The following is a 23,511-nucleotide window of genomic DNA, read 5'->3' on the forward strand; positions in this document are numbered from 1 at the left end:
TCACAAGATGGTCGGTCTTAGGTCTGGTTCAGTTACCAAACTCGGGTTCAACACCCAACCCTAACATTACAAGCTCTGGTGGTACCGCTAATACCACTCCTTCAGAGAAACCTGCCAATACTACTCCTCCAAATATTGGTGCTCTAGTGATCACCCCTGCAAAGACGATACTGGTGCCATCAACAATCCTATCTTCGGCCGGTCCCTGAAGAAGTCAGAGAAAATCCACCTGCCATGGTGATCTCATGAAGATGCAAGAAACTTTTGCCAAGAATCAGGTTGACATGACTGCCACTCAGAAGGAATTATGCAATTATCTCAAGACTCTTACAGACAAGATGTCATAGAAAACTCAAGAGAAAGAAAAAAGACAAATAAACATCTTCGGCTGTTGATCCTGAAGTCACTCCAATCCATGTTGTAGATGATGAAGAAATCCGCAGGGCTTCAGATGACTCGCCAGCGAAGGAACCTGCAAATTTCATCGCTCGTGAAGACCTGGAAAGCTTTTTGGAGGATCGAGGAAAAGACAAGACATCATCTGTCCAGCGTCACTAACCTCCGTATATCCTGCTGCCACACAGAGAACTCCTCTCCTGAAAGTCTACACTTCTCCAACGTTCACGCTTTACAACGGAACAGGAAATGCTTGAGAACATGTCTCTCGATTCTTAGAATCATTAGGCATGAACACAATCATGTCGTCCGTCTAAAGTAATTCTAAAAGCCTCGGGCAGATCATACATCTGGTACAATAACATCGCACCAGAAAGTATCACCAGTTAGGGAGAAATCATTAATGCTTTGGACAAAAAATATTTCTTCGTTTCAGAGCAAATCACCCTCTCTGATCTTGGAAGGATGTTTCAAAGGAGCAAAGAACATCCTAATGATTATGTGAAAAGGTTCAGAGTTCAATCCCTGGACTGTCATGATCCAAATGTCACAGAGCAACAACTTGTAGATTTGTGCATCAATGGAATGATCCCGATCTACAGAGATTTACTGGAAAACCTCTGGTTCCATATCTTTTCAGAACTTCACGAAGAAGCTAAAAGATCAGCAACTACTGCACCTGCTTTACTGGAAAGAGAAAAGTCTGTAAGATCGAGGAAAATCGAAGCATCCGACGCCTAGTTAACAATCAGTACGATCTCCATCCTTCAACAAACATTGTTGCTGAAAGGAATGAAAGGAAATCCGAGACACAGCATCGAAGCGCTTTTCCAACATCCCATAATCCTCTGAAGGCGCAAAGAAAGATAACCAATCCTGAAATGCACAAACCTCGACCCAACATCAACGAATGGGGAAATGGTATGACAGACTCAAACTTCTCTCTTCTCACGAAGGAGTGATCGAGTTACTGGAAGTCTGAGTTCAATATGGCACAATCAAATTGTCGTTCATCAGGAGAGAGCCAACTGAAGAAGAAATGGAGAATCCCAGGTACTGTCACCTTCATAGATTCATCAATCATCCAACAAGAAACTGCAATATTTTGAAGCACATTTTCAAATAGAAGGTTGATCCACCATATCTTCAACTGGGGACTGAAGGAGTACACAAGAATCCTCTCCCAATCAGAACCTTTACACTCTATGAACATCCTGTCAAGGAAGCAGTTCAATTCTTAATTGAACATGCCTGTGAATTGTTGTACCTATCAAAGGCTCAAAGGAAAGACATGTTCACAACACTGAACAACATCATGTCAAGAAGTCCATTTCGGAAATACTTCTTGAGCCTCCATCCACAGACCAAGAGATGTACGACTGGGGACTGCTTACCACAGTCAATCTCAGAAGAAACGAATTTGGAAGAACGTTGATCGATGCTGGAACCGCCATCAACAACATTCCACTGAAAACCATCGGATCCACAGGCATCTCGACAAGAAACTACTCATTCTCCCATCTCAATCAGAGATCTTGAAGGAACACTCGGAAATACTTATAGCTACATCACTCTCAAAGTGAACATAAATTCAACCTGGGAAGAAACCAAGTTTCACATAATCAGGAAGATCCAGGATATTACATGTCCTTCAGAAGAGCGTGGATCCACGCTGAAAAGATGGGTACTGATGAAGCGCCTTTGGTTGCACATCTCTCCAACGAAGAAAATTCTGATCCAGAAGATTTTACGGAAATTCCATCATCATAGTACTTGGAAGAATTTCAAACTTTGACGAGGTTGAAGCAAGAATCTGCAAAAGATACATAGACATTCATCAAGAGGTTCCACACTCAAGCAAGTCTCATTCCACGTCTATGTCATTTATTTCCTCACATGCTATCCTAGCATGGGGACTCAATTATGCTAGAAACTCCGCAAGACGTTATGAATGATAGCTTCACCGCATTAGTATTTTACCAAGTGGTTGAATATGAAGTTTATCTGAATCAAGCACTGAAACATTCATTACTGAGATGATGTTCAAACATGGCAAAGAACACTTTGGGAGTTTCTCCTGCAAGTGCATGTGTTCCACAAAATCCGAAGGCTCTGATATATGCACAAGTGTCGAATCCCACTACCGCAACGAAAGGGATGTTGAATCAACAGAAGATACTCCAAGGCCGAGATGATCAAACCCCTAAGACATTCGATGCTTAAGGAATGTACGCTTCAACGCTCAAGCATCTAAGAATCCTTAAATTGTACTCCCAATCAAAGAGTACACCTTCGATAATGGCTCATCTGGCTTTAGCACAAATACTCGGCGATGACACACTGATTCAACAATAGCACGATCAAAGTGAAACTGAACTACAATCGATAAGTCTTCATTATCCCATGATAAGACTTCTGAAGCAGATGCAACATCATTCATCCATCGATGGCACAAACTCCTTCAACATACACCGGAGACTTGATCTTATTGGAGAAATCAATTCTTTTTCAATAAATGTTATCCATATAACAAGTTATTGCGACCTGACGTGATTCCATGAAACTTCATCAACGGGTCTCTCTACATCGCAATCCCCTGCACGACTGAGGAACTTCCTCTCTTCACCGATCACATCCAGAATGGAAAATTCCTCTGCTATCTACCGCAACAACATCGATTCCCTGACAAGGTACTTAACAGTAAAGGTTTGGGAGAATTTTGGTTAAACTCTACACCCTCATCTTAGGGACCCTCAACTCATCAATTAGTTCGTGAATGTAAAGGCTCACTGGATGAAGGAGTAAAAACTATGTCGATAATCATGGATCTAGCCTTTTCGGTCTCTGGAGCAATTCCGACCATAGTATCGGCATCAACAAGCATTTCTGGAGAAATTTCTATCGTGATCAAGCATCAACAACGGTCTCGGGGGCAACATCCTCATGACCAGCTTCATCAACTATCCCTTCTCTGAAGTGTTACTCGATGGATCAGACTTATCCAAGCACTAATGATTCATATAAAGGTGTGTAGAAATGAAATATATTCACATGAAAGTCTTTCCGAAGCTTTCACAACAGGCGGGCACAAAGTATTCCAAAAGAAGTTCTCATCACCTATACAAATGAGATACAACAAACTTCATCCCATGAGTTTACAAAAACGTATCAGTGACTGAAGAATGGGAAAATACTTCCTCAACGAAAGATGTTCTTCTATGTCTCTTCTACAACATACCAAAAGTCCGCATCAATCGGACATATGATTTTAAAGATATGGCCTTTACCGTCAGGTCTACGAAATATGAAAAATTTGTACGGGATTACAAATTACAAATGTGTGCGCTTTGTTGGCTGACCTCTACAACTCAAAATTGAGTTATTATTTTCTCATGTGATAACTCAGTCTCTTATCTTAAAATATTAGGGTCAAGCATCGAATTATGACGTAGTATGAGGTTCCTACAGCTTCCAGAGCGTACAACATGCAAGCAACAATTCTTAGACGGGATTCATAACTTCCACAGTCGATCGGTGTGCACCAAGTTTTTCCACTAAGTACTTCATCAAGGTACCTCCAACTTCGACAACCTAGGTCTTTACATTAGTTTTTCTAGATGGGTCCTCTATCCAAGTCTTGCCAGAAGAAGAGAAAACGAAAAGGAGAAATTTAAAAAAATACTGGGGACTGACGGTCCACTGATCATGACGATCAGTTTCACAGTCCAAGACCCGTGGCACTATACTCTCATGTGCCAATCATTCATCATAAAAGGAATGATACCATCGGGACATGAAACCATGGTCATTATACCACCCCCTCTTGAGAGCAACCTCAATTATGGTCTCGTGACCAGGGTTCCAGAAGTGATATTTCTACGACTGACAGAAACAAGATGGATGCAAGCACCATGCTCATGTATCAATCAAGGGGTCCTAATCTCAAATGAATCAATGACATTGAAATCCTTCACCAACTGTTCAAGATAAAAGCGGTCCAAAGACACAACAAGAGTGTTTTAAAACAAGCTCGTCTGAGATGATTTTACACTGTTCTTCATTAAGAAGCAATCTGGTAGAAATTGGTGAAGCATATAGGGATGGATCATATACCATTCACTTCATATGGACGTCCTCTATAACATATCCAAAATGCATATTAATTGGATGAACGAGCAAATAGATGTGGTCGAAACATTGAATTACATGCCACTTGAAAATTTTCTGGAAATCTCCTCAAAGTTTACTGTTTCGCCTATTTCGGCCTCTAAACATGCCCCAAAATAGAAAAGCTTCTTTTATAAAGATTGGAAATCTTCTGAGGATGAAAAACATGGGTAGATCGCGAAAATATGACATCAGACGAAGATTCTACAACATTTTTACTGAAAGACCGACTTCTGAATTTTCTGATGACGAATTATGACGAAATTCTTCGTTCATCCACATCTGAATCAGGATCTACACCATCAACGCAAATCCTGACTTCATCTTCAGCCGATAGTCTTATTTGCTGAAGTCGGCGGTGCTTCTACTGATAAGGGACGACTCCCAGATGATCGAGAGACATACAAAGTACCAGCTTTCCAGCGTCTCTGAAAAGTTGATTCACCTCGGCATGAACATCTGCAGAAGTCTTCATATTTGACTTAGATAGTTCTGGAGCGTTCGCCGGAAGAGCCAGAAGGGTGGTTGTAACCAGAAGTTACCACTATCTGAGGCGAAAGACATGGAATCATGGATATACCGATAACGTAACATCCAACTCTTACCTATTTACAATTTCACTAGCTGTAGTGATTATAACGTCAGAATTTCGAAAACTTGCTCGTTCCTTCAAACCTGCAAAGACGAGAAAAATTCATTATTCAAAATCATGACTTGATTTTTATAAAACCGTGAACAACCCACGTGAATTTTAACATCCACTGGTTTTTCAAAAATTGGACAGACGTCCATTCTAAAATTATGAAAACTTACATACAGACATTATTTCACCATGTATAATTGTCTACTTTCAACAGTTGTTCAAAATCAAAACATTGGTTTTACAAAAATATATATATTTAACGTGAAACTAACGTAAGTTTGAAAAATAACATATATATATGTTTTTGCTCCCTCGTGCGAGCATCTGTCTTTGAAGCGAGAGTATATTTTCAAAGATTTCTAAAAGATCGAAGATAAAAAATTTCATGAAAGCTCATAAACAAAAGTTTATGACTAACAGACGCACGTCTGTTCAAAAAAAATTTCTCTCGTACAAGTATCCACCTTTGAACCGAGAGTTTATTCCACTTTATGAAATCTCACGTATTTAAAAAAAAATTGTTTTTCGTGAAAGCTCATAGACAAAATTTTTATCTTTAGACTTAGGTCTATTTTGTTTGTTTCTTAAACTAATGAACAAACGAACGTCCGCGCTAAAACGGATTCCTTTCTTGAGCCCGGATCCGAGAATCTGAAACCGACCAAGGTTCCATCACCAAATCAGCGGTGCTAGACCACTTTACGCTCGTTAGACAATGCTCTATCATGCCACTGGGATCTTCGTTCAAGTCATGGTTCGCCTGTACAATCGAAAATCCGGTAACATCTTATCTTACGACTAAGTTCAATTACTTATTTCGTTTATGACTGGAAAATCACCATCCAATGCTGACTGAGGAACATGACTATCCCTCACTAAGCAGGGGACTTAATGTAGATGGTGAATTTTCGACAAGGGTTAAAATCGTGAAACCATAATTATACATGCTCCTGATCCAGCAATCAGATGAGTATTGAGCCTCATGTCACTCATTGAAGCATGAAAGATCGTGCCATGGAATCTTTAACTGAGAATACTGTCTCTCAGAGTATATGTAGATGTGTAGTCTCTTAGCTGAGGCAACGGCACATCTCATGAATACTGAGAAATTTCAGTAATTACTTCTATATAAAATCGAAAGATTGGACGGCTCCTAGACAGCTTGCCTGCTAATATAGAGAAATAACGTCTTCAGGATGCAACAAGGTTTTCCCTGACTATATAAAAGAGATACGACGTTTCAACAAGCTCATATTTCTCAATTCTCAGATAATTAATGCTCCTAGACAGCATGCCTGCTAGTATAGAGCCATCAATTAATTATCTCTAATCGTTAACTGAATATTCAACAATATTCTACTCTACGATTCTTCGTAACATTTCTTCAATTCAATTCGTAGTTCTTCCCAGCAGAATTCCACGGGTTAGTGATAAATGTTCAACGTACGAGCATCTGAGCAGATCCTGATCCAGCAAACAGATGAGTATTCAGGCTCATGTCTCTCATTGAAGCTTGAAAGCTCATGCCATAAAATCTTTGACTGAGAAGGTTGTCTCTCAGAGTATATATATATGTGTAGTCTCTCATCTGCGGAAACGACACATCTCATGAATACTGAGCAATACCAGTGATTATTTTCATATAGAATCGAAAGATTGGACGGCTCCTAGACAGCATGCCTGCTAGTATAGAGCAACAACGTCTTCAGTATGCAACAATGTTTTCCATGACTATATAGGAGAGATATGGCATTTCAACAAGCTCATATCTCTCAATTCTCAGATAATTAATGCTCCTAGACAGCATGCCTGCTAGTATAGAGCCATCAGTTAAATATCTATAATCGTTAACTGAATATTCAACAATATTCTATGATTCATCGTAATATTTCATCACTTCAATTTGTGGTTCTTCCCATCAGAACTTCATGGGTTAGTGATAAATATTCAACTTACGGGCATCTCAGCATCTCTCGAGTAACCCCCGACCAAAATGGTGCAAGTGTACTCAGCAATAATGCACAAACGAGCATTCCAAAACACGAAGGAACGATGAACCTATGCAAAATAGGAAGAAAATAATAAATAGTAAAATATTAATCGAGGCGCTGGGGGACTAGGCCGGCCGGCCGGTCGTGTCGTGGCCAGTCCCACGCCCAATTTTGTATTTTATCATATTTTTTTTATTTTCCCTGATCTCATGAAAATCCCTTCATTTGAGAAAATCTCCTTCGTCTCAAGGAAACTCCCCAGTCTCATGGTGTTTCCTCGAATCAAAGAAATAATAATAAATTAGGAAAGATGTCGTGGGACCTGGCTCACTAGCCGTCCGGCCATGCCCTAGCCGTGGCCGGTCCCACACCTCATGACTCCTTATTATTTTATTATTATTTCCCTCATCCCATGAAAATTCCTTGAATTCATGAAATTTCCCTCAAGTCATGAAAATCATGTAAAATTAGGGAAACTCGTGGGACCGAGCCCTAGCCGGCCGGTCATGCCCATAGCCGGTCCCACACGTCCCTTATTTTAGTATTATTATTTTTTATGTTTCCCTCATCTCATGGAAACTCCCTGATTTCAACAAATTCCTTGGTTTCAACAAACCTCTTGATTTTATGATATTTCCCTAAAATCATGAAAAATATTATAAAATTGGGAAAAGTGCCTTGGGACGGGCTCTCTGGCCGACCGGCCATGGCCGGTCCCACACTTCATGACTCCCTATTTTAATATTTCCATAATCTCATGGAAATTCCTTAACTTCATGAAATTCCTCAGTTTCATGATATTTCCCTCACATCAGGGAAAATACATAAAATTGGGAAAGGTGTTGCGGGACCGATCTTGCTAGATGGACGGTCATGCCATAGACGTGGCCGGTCCCACACCTTGCAATTCCCTATTTTATTAATTATTTTTTCATCATCTCATGAAGATTCCCCAATTTCAGCAAAACCCTGAATCCTTCATATTTTCTCAAAATGTTGCTCAAACGCGCATCAGAAAATATTGAAACTCTCAGGACTGAGACACAAACATTATGATGACACGAGCATGTCTCCTTGACCGACCAAGGCTGGCCCTAAGGCTTGCAAAGAGCCGGTCCCACGTGTTTTAACAATTTTGACCTAATTTTCTCAATTGCTCATATTGGGTCCAAACTCTTCCCAAACAACTTGGAGTTTGCTCAAATGACCATCAGCTGGTCCCATGATCACCAAGGGCCTGTCTCATGCCCCCTTGGTCGGTACCTCATCTCTCCATAATCAAGTTTTACTACATGATGCTCACACGAACACTATTTTAATTAATGATTAAACCATCATTTAATCATCTTTCACCAACTGGTCTTCAGGAGACTTTGGTATTTCGCTCACTTGAGCATCTGGGAGCTACATAGTCGATTCATCATCCCATGTAGTCGGTCCCTCCTTCATATCATGAATGGTTTTCAATGAATCATCAATTCAGAAATTGATCAAAATTAGGGTTTCGAATCCAGAGCTCTGCAAAAAACATAATTTTGAGCAGATTCAAACATTACCAATTTTACGTTGATATCGTCGTCAACATTTTAGTAATTATGCTCGGCTCAGATGCCAGGATCTTAAATCAACATTTGCTCAGGCGACCAACATTTGTTCAAATGAGTAACATCTGCTCATACCAAAGAATATTGGTTCAATTATTAATATTCAACAATTCATCAAATGAGCAACATTCGCTCAAATGGACAATATTTGTTCACGCTGAAGAATGTTGGTTTAACTATCAATATTCAATAATTCATCAGATGAGCAATATTTGCTCAGACTAAGGAATATTGGTTCAGCTATCAATATTCAACGATTCAGCAACACAGTTTGCTCAGGTTATCAACATTTATTCGACAATGATATTTTTTATCTCAGCAGACATGTTCGATTCATGATTCTCAGAACATTTGCAAATTATGTTCAACTCAGCAATACAAGGACCCATAGTCCCATAAAGTCAGCAACTGACTAACTAAATACACGTATGTCTTGCAGACTCCACATTCATGAGACATCAATCGTGTCACATGGGGGGATATTAACTAGGGTTTTGGTCTGGCGGTTTATGACACGTGTGTTCATATGCACGATGAGAATTTGAGCAAGTCATGCAATCAGTTGGAGGAGTTAGCAAAGTAGTGTGTGGAAAGTTAACCAAGTCTCCACACGATGAGCAACTGGTTTCAACACGATTTTCCACTTCTCCACTCTTTGACTCCAGCAACTGTCACACTTCATGGGATCATGGTATTTTCAATTCAGCAATATAAAAGGCCTCCGAATCATGATTGATACAGACAATAATTTCTCGACAAGTTCATACAGACAATCTTTCGTCTACACGAACTCATCGTCTGAGCAATAACTCTCAACTGATTGAATTCAACCATTCAAAACTTTTTTACGCAGAATACACAACACACCTACAATCTCGATCACCATTGATCTCACACATTTCTCAGCTTTCCTCCTACAGATCGACCTATCCTCTCTGGTGACCGAATTGACTCTGGAACGACAATTTTCTTGGTTTAGGCTGGAGTCCTAGAGATCGATCTCTCGAACTTAAAGCACTCCCTTCTTGTAGTGCATTTGTGTGAGGTTGAGCATTTTCTCGGTTCAAGGAGTCTCCTCCGCACGGTCATCTCCTCGATTCCGTAAAAACCAACAAATCGTTTTTCCCCATCTACAACTGTGATCAGAAACAATGTGAACTAAGTGTTCTAGATAATCTTTAGTGTAATGATTGATCCAAAGCTTGTTCACTAATGCTCTGTCTAGTCTAACATAAATATGATCATCACCAACCCTATGATTTGACCAAGTGGTATTGGAACCAGTAAAACCTAGATCAATGAGTCCCAGTTGGTTGACAAAATTCCTAACATGTCTAGCATGATGAGGATGATAAGGATTAATACTATGAGTTTCTAAATCTTGTATTGTAAAGTTAAGATCACCCAGCACAACCCAAGGGATATCAACTTGAGTATGCATATCAATCATATAATTCCATTAAGCATTGATATCATATATATTGTGAGCTCCATACATACAGGTAAGAAGAATATCAGGCATATTATCATGAATATAAATGATGGCATGAATGGTGTCAGAAGTTGTATGCATAAGTTCTAAATCTACACCAGTTTTCCAAGTAAGTTCAATTCCACCAGATAAACCTATAGAGGGAGCAAACCAAAAGTGTGGATAATGAGTATGACTAATATAAAGTTTCATATTATTATTTTGAGCCTTGGTTTCTAAAATGAAGAAAATGTCAGGGTCATATTGAGTCAAGCAGAATCTAAGATAATCTTTAGTTTGAGGTTTTCCTATACCTTGACAATTCCAAGAAAATATCTTCATATGAGTAAAACTGGATAAAAACAAAAGAAATTCTGAAAAATAAGTAAGAGATTTAAAATAGTAAAAAAAACAAATGAAAAGTTGAGAACAAAACCTGTTGCCATGCATCAGTGTGGTTCTGAGCATTGAAAGCAATAGCAACAGCAATGTCCCATACAGAATCATGAGAATTTGCAGAGTTATCATCTTGAACAGAGGAAATTTCTTCCATATTAGTAGTGACATTATCTGTGGCATCATCAGAGATATGAGGCTCATTATTAATAACCAAAGTAGGAACACGTCGATATCTTTTCTTAGTTCCGCTGGTACTTGCACTATCACCAAACAAAGTAGAAGACTGATGAGATTGTTGATGATGAGAAGAGGAAGATTCTGCATCCGAGTCAGTAGCCGAGAAGAGAGAAATATGCATACCATCAAAAGGTCGAGGTTGTTCTTGAGATATGGGTTGTCTCAACCTAGACCTACGCTGAGAGCCATGCTGTAAAAAAAGCTGAGCTTCTTGCTAGGGGAGATGTTATACTTTTTTGTGTTTTGCGCAACAAATCTCCATTTGGTTAAACTAATCTTTTTTATACTATGTTAAGTCGGATTAGTCTTAATCCGCATTAAGGCATGTTTATGGTTTTAATCATGCATTAAGGACTATCTTAAGGTTAATGCTAGATAAGGTTGAGTCAAAGCATGACATGTCCTTTATCTTGACATGTCATATGTGTTGTCCAATGTAGCCACGAAGTGTCATCCTACTCATGATGGAAAGATTGGATTTGACATGTGGCAAGCATGACTAGGACTTACTTCTAGCCTCATATGTTTTATAAAGCAAAATCAGTTTTCATTCATTATGAAGTAATGTGAGGAAATAGAAATTGATGATAAGTCATGAAGGTTTAAGTGTCTTGAATGTTTATATTTTCTTGTACTACAACCTAACTTTGTATCATATCTAGTGTTCTAGCTTTGTATGGTGCTGATTTCAGTAAATTGTTGAGTATGCAATACTAGTTTAAAGTATAATTTCAGCATGCATGTAGTTTTCTTACCGGATGTTTAGTACTTAAGCATAAAGGTTAAGGACTGAGGAGGTAATATGGGTCCCGCAAAACCAAAACCACGAACAATTTCTTCCATCTCATGTCTTCTACTGGTCATATCAGCACAATCATTATTTTCATGATTAGCAACTTTACACTCAAGGCAAAAGTCATAAGGTTGTTTCTCATAAAAAAAGCTTACCCATCTAGTAGCACCAGCAACACTTGCAGTTGTAATACCAGTTATTAAAGGAGTGTTAACATTGATAAGAACTAAGGCTCTATAAATAGAAGAAGTTGGAGGATTTATTCTATCAGGTTCAACAACTCTAACATTCCCAACTATGCTACCAAACATTCTCAAAATGTCAGCATATGTAAACTCAAGTAAAAGGTATCTGTATTCAAGCCAGTAAGGAGAAACAGAAAAATCTAACAAGTGATAATCCATAGTTGGATTTCAATCCTTTAAGACAATCAGATGACCATCAAAGTTCCATCATCCACCAAATAAAATTGCATCTTTGTCATCTGAATCTTAAAACTTGATTACAAATATATTTGATTCTAGACTGCGTACCTGAACACACCATAGATTATGTCGACGAAGATGAGGCCAAATAAATCTCGCAGCTCTGTCAGCATCCTGCCAAATCATAATACCAGGAGCATAAAGTTTACCGGCTAAACTAAATCTCCATTCTCTGGTTCCAGTAAATATAGCAGTATTAGAATGAGAAAAAACTCTTCTTATAATAGGTTCTTCACTTATAGAAGTATCCTCCATTTGCTGAGTAATATTGTGCATATTATGTCTAGCCATTAGAGGAGCAAAGACAAAAATAAAAAAAGAACAGAAAAGGATATTGAAGAAAAAGGATGTGATAGAAAGGTTTTTATAGATGAAATCAGAAATGGGTGTCAAGGTATAAGAAAGATAAGTATGAATGAAATAATTAAGAAAGTGAAGATCCTGATAAAAAAAGTTTAGAAATCAAAGCATCTGTTGAGCAATAGATAACTTCACGCTTCAGGAATCAGATAAGATGAAGTAAATAACCAATACTATGAACCCAGATCATGATAATGTTGAGAAAAAGGATAAAGATCAATAACATACGCACCACTGCCATAGAAAGCCAACTTTGAAACTGCCAACTGTGAAATTGCCAACTGAAAAGAAATCCAATGATATGATGGGACATTGCTGCAACACTAATGCGTGGCAACAGGAACAGATTAAAATTAAGCTGCCATGAGAGAAAGAAATTAATCAAAATCCAGAAATTGACACATAAGAGAGGAAAAGAAGAAAAGAAAATTAGGGCAATAAAAGGTAAAAACAAACACAATTTAAAGAAGCAATTGAATACGAATCTAACAAGGATCGATGCAGATAAAACCAAAATCAACAGACAGAAAGGTAAAAAAAAAAAAACAGGATGGATCAGAGAAAAGAAAGAGAATTCAAGGTTTACTTGGGTTAGACTAGGGTTGACTAATCCCTCAACCTAACGCTTGATCTTATCGCTCTAGCTTATTGTTTGAAACCCATATTAGTTAGACCGTGTTTTTCGCGCTATTAGCTCTTTATCCTTTAGAGCATCCACAGTGGGCGAGTATAACCAAATTTATGGGATGAGATCCTAACACAGTGGGACGGAGTAAAGATCAAATTTGGACCAAAGATCAAATTCCAGACCAAATATGGTCGCGACCAAATACCAAATTCTAATATAGTCGGGCGTAAATTTAAAGTACGCTTGATGCTGGGCGTAAATTTAAAGTACGCTTGTTAACGGGCGGAGATTTAAATTACGCCCGATGAAATTTTAATTAAATAAAAAAAAAAGGAATGAGGCGCACTTTTAAAGTCCGCCTGTTAAAATTTGCAAAGAATGGGGCGGACTTTTAAAGTCCGCCCGATGGAATTTTAATGAGGCGGACTTTTAAAGTCCGCCTGTTAAAATTTACAAAGGATGGGGCGGACTTTTAAAGTCCGCCTGATGGAATTTTAATGGGGCGGACTTTTAAAGTCCGCCTGACGAAATTTTAATCATGTACCGTTGCGTCACACCACGGACTAAACCCAAATTTTGATCTTTTTTTTGATCTTTGGTTTTGATCACACCACTGCAGTTGCTCTTAGTGTTCACATCTTTTTTATAGTACAAATCGCCAGATAATCAAGCTTATCAAATCACAGTAAAGAAGCTGCCGACTTTCGTGTTAAGCTTAAATAATGATTAACGTGTTTTCGATGTTTTTGGTCTGAAATGACACCACATAGAGCTAGCTAGATAATTTACTTGTTTCGTGTAGATCGAGAAATCATTAACAAGCAGCCATGGGCATGAAATTTCTTTGTGAACAAATAAAAAAATGGAAAAGCATGAGGAGAAGGTTAGCTGCTACCTTGGACTGTTCTGTTTTCAAAAGCAGCCATGAATAATTGAATTTTAATTTATAATTTTCAACAAATAAGTGGGGCAATTGGCCCCCCTATTATCTACCTCCATCGCAGGTTATAAAAGACTAAGAACAAGAGGTAAAATTTACAGAACTACTTTTAGTGCATCACTGGTCTGTTCATCGATATAGTCGAATTCCGGCATAACAGGTGACAACAATGGCGCTTTCTGATGATCGGTCGTCGGAACTTCCATTGAAAGAAATCCCCGGGGACTTGGGTCTCCCGGTTCTCGGTCCAATATCAGATCGTTACCACTACAATTACTTGGAAGGTCATACCGAGTTCATAAAATCCCGTATGGAAGAATACAACTCAACTATTTTTCGGATGAACCTTCTCTTTGCGGAGTTTATCAATGTTCCAGACCCTAGAGTCATTGTTCTAGCTGATGCAGTTAGTTTTCCGATCCTTTTCGATCATTCAAAAGTCTGGAAGAAAGACGCTCTTATCGGTAACTACGCGCCATCAACTTCTTTCACCGGCGGGTATAGAGTTAGTGCTTACTTGGATCCTTCCGATGAGAAACACGGGAAACTCAAAAGTCTCTATCTCGGTCTATTTGCATCTATACACCATAAACTCATTCCGGTATCTCAAACATTTTTTGGTGCTGTTTTCGACAAGCTTGAAGCCGATGTAGCCGCAAAAGGTGAAGCTAGTTTCAATACTTATAGTGATGATATGGCTGTCAATTTACTTCTTCAAGTTTTCTTTGATATTGATCCTGCGAAGCTCCGTAACAAAGGTCCAGCAATGCTGAATAGATGGTTGGGTGTACAATTCCTTCCAATAGCGTCTGTTGGGTTACCCAAGTGGTTGAGTTGGGTTGAAGATACTCTCCTCCATACCTTTCCATGTCCCTCATTTCTTGTGAAATCCGACTATCAAAAGATTTATGATGCCATTTACACTTCGTCAACACCAGTTTTTGATGAAGCCAAGAAGCTTGGGTTATCAAAAGAGGAAACTTGTCATAATCTAGTTTTCATGACTGGCGCCAATGCTTATGCTGGTTGCAGAGTACATTTTCGTGCTTTGATGAAATGGATACACATAGGAGGTGAAAATCTGCATAAGGATCTTGCTAATGAAATTAGAGGCGTTGTTAAATCAGGAGGAGGGGTTGTAACTCTTGCATCTTTAGAAAAGATGCCGCTTACCAAATCGGTGGTGTACGAAGTTCTTCGGATGGAGCCGCCAGCAGAGAATCATTATGCAACGGCTAAAGAAGATATGGTAATAAGCAGTCATGGTGCGAGTTTTCAAGTCAAGAAAGGTGAGGTTTTATTTGGATATCAACCATTGGCTGCTCGAGATCCTAAGATTTTTGAGAATCCAAATGAGTTTATAGGGACAAGATTTATGGGCGAAGAAGGGGAAAAATTGCTTAGGTATTGTTATTGGTTCAACGAGCGTCAAACAGTTGATCCAATCCCTGATAATAAACAATGCCCTGGGAAAGACACCGCTCTAGTGCTAGCCAGACTTTTGGTGGTAGAGTTTTTCCTGCGCTACGACACATTCACAGCAGACATCGGAAATTTTGTTACTCTCATTGGATCTACCGTCACGATTAAGACATTGACTAAAGCAACTAGTGATTGATTTCATTGTACACACTTTTATAAAGGTTTGCAGGGTGGGTGAGTCTCTTGTGTTTGTTTCGTAAAGAGGATGGCCATAAAGGTACAAGCTGGATGTGTCTTTTTGGTGTATTTCTCCACGAATTTGTTCTCCAGTTTATTTATTTTTAACATTTCCTGCTTTATTTTATTTACTTTTATATTTTCATCCATCCAATAAAGATTACCATTGTTTATGCTTCAAAACAGAAATAAAAAAAACATTGTTTAAAAATCTGAGTTTAACTGATCTTGAAAACCTGTATAGAAAGACATGATTATATACCATTAAAACCGTTACCGTTATCACGGTGGGAGGGCCGATCGAAGAAGAGTCTGAAGATTGGGTTTGTCTGCGACTATTTTCGTCCCGTTTTTAAAAAGTGATATTTTCGCTTCGTTTCAGGAAAAATGATACTTACGCTTTGTTTCAGAAAAAGTGATATTTTCACATTCCGCTTCAGAAAAAGTGATACTTTAACTATGTTTTGGGAAAAACGATACTTTCGCCCTGTTTCTAAAAGAGTGATACTTTCACCCCTTTCAAGAAAAAGTGATATTTTCGCCATGTTTCGGAAAAAGTGAAACTTTCGCCCCGTTTTGGAAAAAATGATATTTTTCCCGAAAAAGTATGAAAGTATCACTTTTCCTGAAACGGAATGCGAAAGTATCACTTTTCGCAATGGGTTTAGTCTCACATGTAAGTATCCATCATAGATAATCATTTTTGTATTTTGTTTCAATATCAACTAATGTAATTGTATGCTTCAACAAAATAAAAAAGTTTATGGTAGTTGCTCTTTCTATTGGAGAAGTTGTTCAATTTCTTTTCAAATTTAGATGGGTTTTGATTAAATGTTGTTATGCAGCAAAAGCCACCAGATTGGTAGGACTTTATTGGAACCACCATTCTTTGTATGAGTTCATCAAGTGGAAATGAAATAGCATCTACATGAGGTTCTTGGAGGCTGTTAAGTCGCAAGTATTTTTGCTGCCAATTTGTTCTCCATCAACTGCAACCAAATTCAATTTCAATAACACTTTCTATCTCTTACTGTCTTGGCCACCGATTGAAAACAGTTTCTTTGACTTGAACCTTCTAAATCTCGTCATTACGGGATGTACAAAATCCGGCAAATCCTCCCAAGATCCGACCATAGCATCTTATATCCATCCCTGGCCGCAGAACTGAACTTCATCACCAATGTTCATCCATGTCTAAGTCACCCACCAATTACAATAGACTGAAACACCTTCATTCATGTTAACTGGCCGATCCAAACAACAACCAACGTTGCTTGCAATCTCTCAAAAATCCAGCCAGCACATATCTCCACTTCTTGTTGGTGTCTCATAAGCATCTCTAGCCACAGATGGACCCAAACGACCACCACCTGAAATCGATCCATGTGACCACCGACATACTACTCTCTAGTGCATGCAATCATTAGTTCATGGAGTTGATTCCAACTATATTCAAGTCTGGAACGTTAAAAGCTTTAACCCAAATCCACTCGTTGTTGCATCTCGGCCAGCAGCTACAACCACCTGCAATCGATCCATTCTTCCCTGTTCACCTACAACGAGCTCAATTTCCCCTGACATTTAACAATCAATACCACATGATGCCGTTATTAGACAACACCAAAATTGTATTAAGTTGATAATGGTTCTAATACAACAACCATTTGCAATTGAAAAAGATCACCAGCACCAATTAAGAAAAACATCTGCATTAAGAAAACGCATTCACAATCCAGAACTAAATAGACAAGATGCATCAGTATAATTAATGAATGCAGGGCGAAAATCCCACATCAGGGTAGAAAGAGAGATCTTCGTGAACGTGACACTCCACTCAAGTGGGTGGCGATTGGATGTTCATTCATAAAATGTGTGATTATTTTTCAAATATCTACTGATTAAATATTGCCAAAACAGGGTGAAAAATGGGATCCCTGTTAATATCTTAGTTAAAGTAAGATGTTTTACTCGAATATCACCCCTAATAAAGCTGCATACCTGTTATAACTTGTAAAACCCCTGGTCTCTATGATGCCATTCCCTCCTCTTTTTCTGTCTGTCCGGCCACGCTAAGGCAACTACTGGAATCAATTGGTTTGACAACTTTATTGGGATGCACAATAAGTGGGAACTGAGTCTCAATCCTCCAAAGACGCTCTTTCAAGGCGTGAACAGCTTCAGATGCATGCAAACCTTGCAGGTCTAGCTTCCATACATCATTTTTGTGATTCCTTATACTTAAAATTTCTTGGGCTGCCTTAAAATTCAAACTTTCAGCAATCATCCACTCTGCATTACCTAAAACTACTCTTGTTTCTATAAGTACGAGACATTCACCAAAAACTTTTGTAGAATGAAAATACAAGTTCATGAACTAACCCCAACTATCTAAGTTTTCAGGAAATCAAAATTTGCTCCTATGCATTTTTTACTGCTTGATATACTCTCCGAACTCTTTTGCTTTACAAACACAGAGTTCTCCTACATAATAATCAAGATATGAAAAGACATTATGTATGCTCGTTATGGGTGAAATAGTTCTGAAGCTCAGACCCTCTAAAGTATGTCATTATTTCCTGCCAATCAGGTGGGTTCTACAAAGAAACATCAAACATGACATCCATTAGTTTCGTCTCAATATCAGTGTACAACCAAGAGCAGTAACCATACATGCAGTAGAAAAAACAGACGAAGCACTTACACTGAATCGATCCAAATTAGGCTTCAACTTCCCAGCCTTGGCAACCCTTAGTTTTGGCCCTGCCACCATCACCAGCTTTACTGCCTTACTCAAGAACTCTGTTGCAGCATCCACTGCTGCTTCCAACCCCAAACTATTACTCAACCTGCATTCCCACAATAAACACTCAAAATAAACACCTAGCAAAACCAACATTCCAATATTGAAAAACAACAGTGACTAAAGGCTCTCGACAAAATGTAGGATGCGGTATCAGTATGGAAGACAAATTGCAGAATGGAACGTAGATTCTTACTTGGGTGCTAAGCAGAATGAATCAAAGAAATCATCTTTTCTGCCCCCACTCATTCAAATTTCTCAAGAACTAACCCTAACTCACTAAGACGTTTCATCACCTGACTTGATACGATCTGTAATTTTAAACCTAATCCGTCAATTAATTCAATACCCAACTCAAATCTCGATCGAAATCTTATAAATGAAACCCGCTTTCTAAATCTGCAATCGATTCAATAATAGAAGAAACCCTAATTCCTAATCTTCACTATAATTATGCAATTCAACTATCAATTCATCTACGTAGTTCTCACAAATAACGAAGGAGAAGAAAGAAGAAGGGAAAAAGAAAAGAAGGGAAAAAAAAAGAAGAAGAAGGAGATTGCCGAGATTCGAACCTGCAACGTTTAGATCATTTTACCCTGGATTTTACTAACTGCCCCTCAACAAATACTACATTACCAACCTCCGTGTCCTTTTTTTCTGCACACGAAATTTACGTGATTACCCATCGTGTTTTGTTATATTTACACCAATTTAAGAGAGAAATAGAAGCGTAGAGGGGCTCTTTAGTCCTTTCATTGTTGATTGAAAATGGTTTGGTACACCAAAATCCAATCATTTTTGTCAATTGATGATGACATAGGATTTACAAAAAAGTGACCATACAAAGGTCTTCACTCGCTTTGTTCGGTCGGTCCAATGATTTGTCAACTTCAGATACCCAAGAAAAACACACATAGTGTGTAACAATAATCAATCGCATAGCGACTCGAACTAGTAAATAATACCTCCATTTCAAAAAACGCATGTTTGTTTTGTATACAAATTTATTAGCGTGAAGATGTGTAATTTGTATATGAAGCAGGCGTATCTTTTTACTCTAATTAGCCCATCGTTTTGCTTGTTGTCCGGTTAATTGGAGTACCACGATGTGTCCAGCAAAATAGTGTAATCTTCAAATTCGAAATGGAGGAATTACAACACTTGCCGTGACTTATTCATATTTATAATTATCTTTAAATTTGAAGAAGTAGAGCGAGATGAACATGTCAGAGAACTTGCAGTGACTTTACGTATTCATACAAAGAAAAATTATTAACAGACAGTCGGAAAAACTGTTTACCGAAAGAATATCTCCCCAAGCACGACCCTATTATTTCCCAATAATGGACCCCTTGTTTGTAAGTCGACGGTTTTTCATACGGTACGCCCAGAACCACTGTTATCCAAATCTTCAAACTTGGAGGCAAGAAGGTTTGTAGCCCACGAGTGCTCTAATAATGTAGGCATAGAACTGTGGCATGGTTGTAAAAAAAAAAACAAAAAAAAACGAGATTACTGGATCTCAACAACTTTTACTAGGCTGAGGCTCCATATATGTAGTATGATGCGTTGGTCAGTTGACATGGGTGAATTAGCCGATGATATTTGACTTGTAGACTTGAGGACAACTTTTTGCATATAACGTAGAAGGATTCTAAGTTTCTAACTAACACTTCCCATAGGCTAGCGTTGAATGAGGACAATTTCTACCGGTTTAGTAATTTGACCGGCTAGTTATCGGCACTTTGGATTGTTTGGACGAAGAGGAGTACCATAACATTTGAAGACAAGAAGCTTTTGTACTTCCGCCTTTTCTTAATACTACCTCCGATTCCCAAAAACGGAGGGAATATATCTCTTCTTCAAAGAAAACAACATAAAAAAACAGACTCACCAGTAGAAGAAAGTTTCAAAGCTATTTTCTTTGCATGAAAAGACGCCACCCAGCTAGATAAGTAGTTGATATATGCGACACGGCAGTATAGGCGGTACGGCAAATATAAATCAAAGAGACTAATCTCATTATAGATATTGAACATGTGAACACATAAATCACGAAGCCATCCACGTGTTCACAAACAATATTCGCATACATTCTAATTCTAGAATTGTACACTGTATGTGTAAAGGGGATGATTATATCGATTCATCGACTCAAAACCTTCGAGCTTGTCATTGTCTAGTCGAAAATTATCATAAATAATGTTCGTATAAAGGAATAAACAGAGAATCGAGTATAAATGTAAAGTGCATGAAGTTCAACGCTGAATGTAAAGTGCTAAAATGTAAATAAGACAAAGATTTACGTGGTTCAGCACTAAGGCCTACATCCACGGGGCTGGTGTTTCACTATGTATTGAATGATTACAAAGATAGTCGAATGACTTTAGAGTGTACATAGGTCTGCGGAAGTAGGGGGATTCCTTACTCTTCTTATTTCTCTCTCTTATATTCTCCTATAATTGCTCTGCATTCGTCGACCCCTTCTCTCTTAGTGGAGAGGGGTATTTATAGGGTTGGAACGTGGGTCCTACTTCTGAGGTGCCGTTGTAATCTTATCTTCTTGTGCTTTGTGCCCATTACGCAGAGGTCTTCGGCATATGCTGCGGCCTGAGCTTGAATACGAAGGGTTATCCTCGCCTCTTCCACGAGCTGATTGACACGTGTATATCTCTTTGGTATTTAATGCGGGTAGATGGATGGCTGCTCGTGTCAGGCAAGTGTCTCTTTGTCTGGTCACATCTGTGTCAGTCAAACTTCCTCTCAGTCGTTGATCTGGGACCTTCCTCGGGATTGGGTGTATTAACACCCAAGGGGTATTATATGGTGCTCCTCTGAGACATCATACCTCTGTGATCCTCTGTCCCTGACCGTCGGATCTGCTGACCGGTGGCATCTTCTGATGAGATGCTTGCTATCATGTTTTGATATCTTGTTTTGTATGCCTTCCACGTATCTCTTTCTGTACACGTGGTGGATGATGAAAGGTGTACATACAATTTGCCCCTCTTCTTCTGACTTGGGCGTATTTTGCAATTTAGAAGAAGAAAGGTCGTCCTACACGTTTCCCACTTTGCATTAACTTTCCCCATAACTGCTCCTTGGTACGAGGAACAATTATTGTCTTCTCTAGCTTCATAAATAGGAAAGAGAATGTGAAAAAAACTTTTATCCTCTTCTTGTCAGTGTTCATCCTCTTCTTGTTTTCTATTCTTGTTCTTTAGTTATTTATTATCGTCATTCTTGTGAGGAAGATAACAACATTCAATTTTCTGTCTCTTTCGCTCTCGATTGTTGTTGCCCTTGTATCGTAGACAACTAGCTTTTGATATCTTCGATCCTCCTTTCTTCGACTGTGGTTGGTGTTTGTCGTCCTCTTCTATACAGGTATGGGGTTTTTCATTAGCTGTTCATCATTGATTTATCTATGTATCTACCCGTTTGTTTCCTGCTGTTGTATTGTTGGTTTCGTGATGAATAACACACATGTCGAAGCATATATGTTTACCCCTGTTCTTTGTTACAAAGTCTGTGAGTCTGTATCTAAGTATTATCCCTGGAGTTGGATGGAGTATTTCTGGTTATTTTTAGTTCTTAGGGTTTTTAATGTTTATCTGGATGAGCCATCAATTATGGGCTTTTTGATCTTTAGTGATCTCCTCGTATTCTTCTCTAAACTGTTTTTGTGTTTCCTTGTAGATATGTCTGATCGTCCGCGGGCTCCTTACCAAACCCCGCTGTCTAATCCGCCAAGATCCCCTCCGCGTCGAGATTCTGACAGATCTCCACTTGGGGAAGGTCCTTACAAGTCTTCGCAATCGGATCCTCGGGGTTATAGGGTTTCATCTTCCTCTGGTGCGAAGGTTGTGCCTACTAAGAAAGGGGATGTGCCGAAGGGTCCTTCTGGATCTAGGTATGTTGTTAACCGCGCCCCTTCTCGTCCTCGTGAAGATTCTAGGAGTACGCAGTCTCCTCCTCGTGATGACTCTAAGAGTACGCGGGCTCCTCCTCCTTGTACTGAAATAGTGGATGTTCCGCCCCTTCGTTCAATGGCTCCTCCTTCAGTGCCTCCGCAGAAATCTTTGCCGCCTCCTCCCGCGGTTTCTTTCAAAGGGAAGTACTCCAAGGGTACTATGTCGAGAGTTGATCCGTCTAAGAATCTTCCTTCTAAAAGGAAAGCTTCGGAATTGAGTCCTACTTCTGATTCCGCAGACGAAGAAGAAACTGTCCCCGTGATACGCAACATTTCAGTTGGTAAGAAGAAGGTCACTTTCAAGCATATTGATCTTGAGATGTTCAAGGAAAAAAATGAACTTCAAGCTTTTGAGGTTCGCTTCTATGCCCCTGACGATGATATCACTTACGATCTCCTTGCTAAGTATCAGTTTGACGAGTTTCATCTGTTGACTACGGTTGAAGCCTTCGAGGCGGGTCTCATGTTGCCCCTATATAAGTCGGGTGACTCCTTTTATTATGACGTGTTGGCTAGTCATGAAGGCTCTTCCACGAACACTCATAATCGTTCTGTGTCAGAATTATCTGGGAATTATCTTCGTTCACTGAAGGAATGTTACCTGCGAAGCAAGGGAGAGACTATGATGACCTGCTATATTCCAAATCATGCTGAGAGAGAGTGGTACACTCCTCAGAATTTTAACAGTTCTTTTGGGGATTATGTCAACAGTAGAAACCGTAAGCCCTGGAGTGTTAGTCTTCGTAATATTGCTGCTTCCCGTGGAGAAATTCTTCTTTTGAGTGAGGTGAGTGATGCCAAGCTGAAGTATGTTCCTGGTACTGAGGGATCTGCTAAACGGAAACTCTTTCCTGCTCGTGAAAGGATTACGCGTGACCATGATTATGAATGACATGCTACTGTTATTGAGTTAGTTGGTCCTTGGGCTTATGGATGGATTCCGGGTCCGCGCGGTTGGCGTC

General features: G+C 39.1%; 1 protein-coding gene and 2 long non-coding RNA genes across 3 annotated transcripts; 1 reads left to right on the top strand and 2 right to left on the bottom strand.

Moving 5' to 3' along the window:
- Positions 1-12,244: 12,244 nt before the first annotated feature.
- On the bottom strand, positions 12,245-13,197 carry LOC113353513. The gene is made up of 3 exons (XR_003361348.1): positions 13,133-13,197; positions 12,779-12,904; positions 12,245-12,300 (listed from the first exon to the last, which is right to left on the bottom strand). It is a non-coding gene; the product is annotated as an uncharacterized LOC113353513 (long non-coding RNA).
- A 1,086-nt stretch (positions 13,198-14,283) lies between these two features.
- On the top strand, positions 14,284-15,732 carry LOC113351371 (allene oxide synthase 2, chloroplastic-like). Its single transcript, XM_026595370.1, has one exon. It carries the CDS (start codon positions 14,284-14,286, stop codon positions 15,730-15,732), a length of 1,449 nt encoding a protein of 482 aa, XP_026451155.1.
- Positions 15,733-16,551: 819 nt separating this feature from the next.
- LOC113348019 lies at positions 16,552-19,079 on the bottom strand. The gene is made up of 4 exons (XR_003359413.1): positions 18,770-19,079; positions 18,475-18,619; positions 17,772-18,367; positions 16,552-17,347 (listed from the first exon to the last, which is right to left on the bottom strand). It is a non-coding gene; the product is annotated as an uncharacterized LOC113348019 (long non-coding RNA).
- Positions 19,080-23,511: the final 4,432 nt, after the last annotated feature.

The sequence above is a fragment of the Papaver somniferum genome, chromosome 2, assembly GCF_003573695.1.
Source record: "Papaver somniferum cultivar HN1 chromosome 2, ASM357369v1, whole genome shotgun sequence".
In the NCBI taxonomy this organism is placed as follows: domain Eukaryota; kingdom Viridiplantae; phylum Streptophyta; class Magnoliopsida; order Ranunculales; family Papaveraceae; genus Papaver; species Papaver somniferum.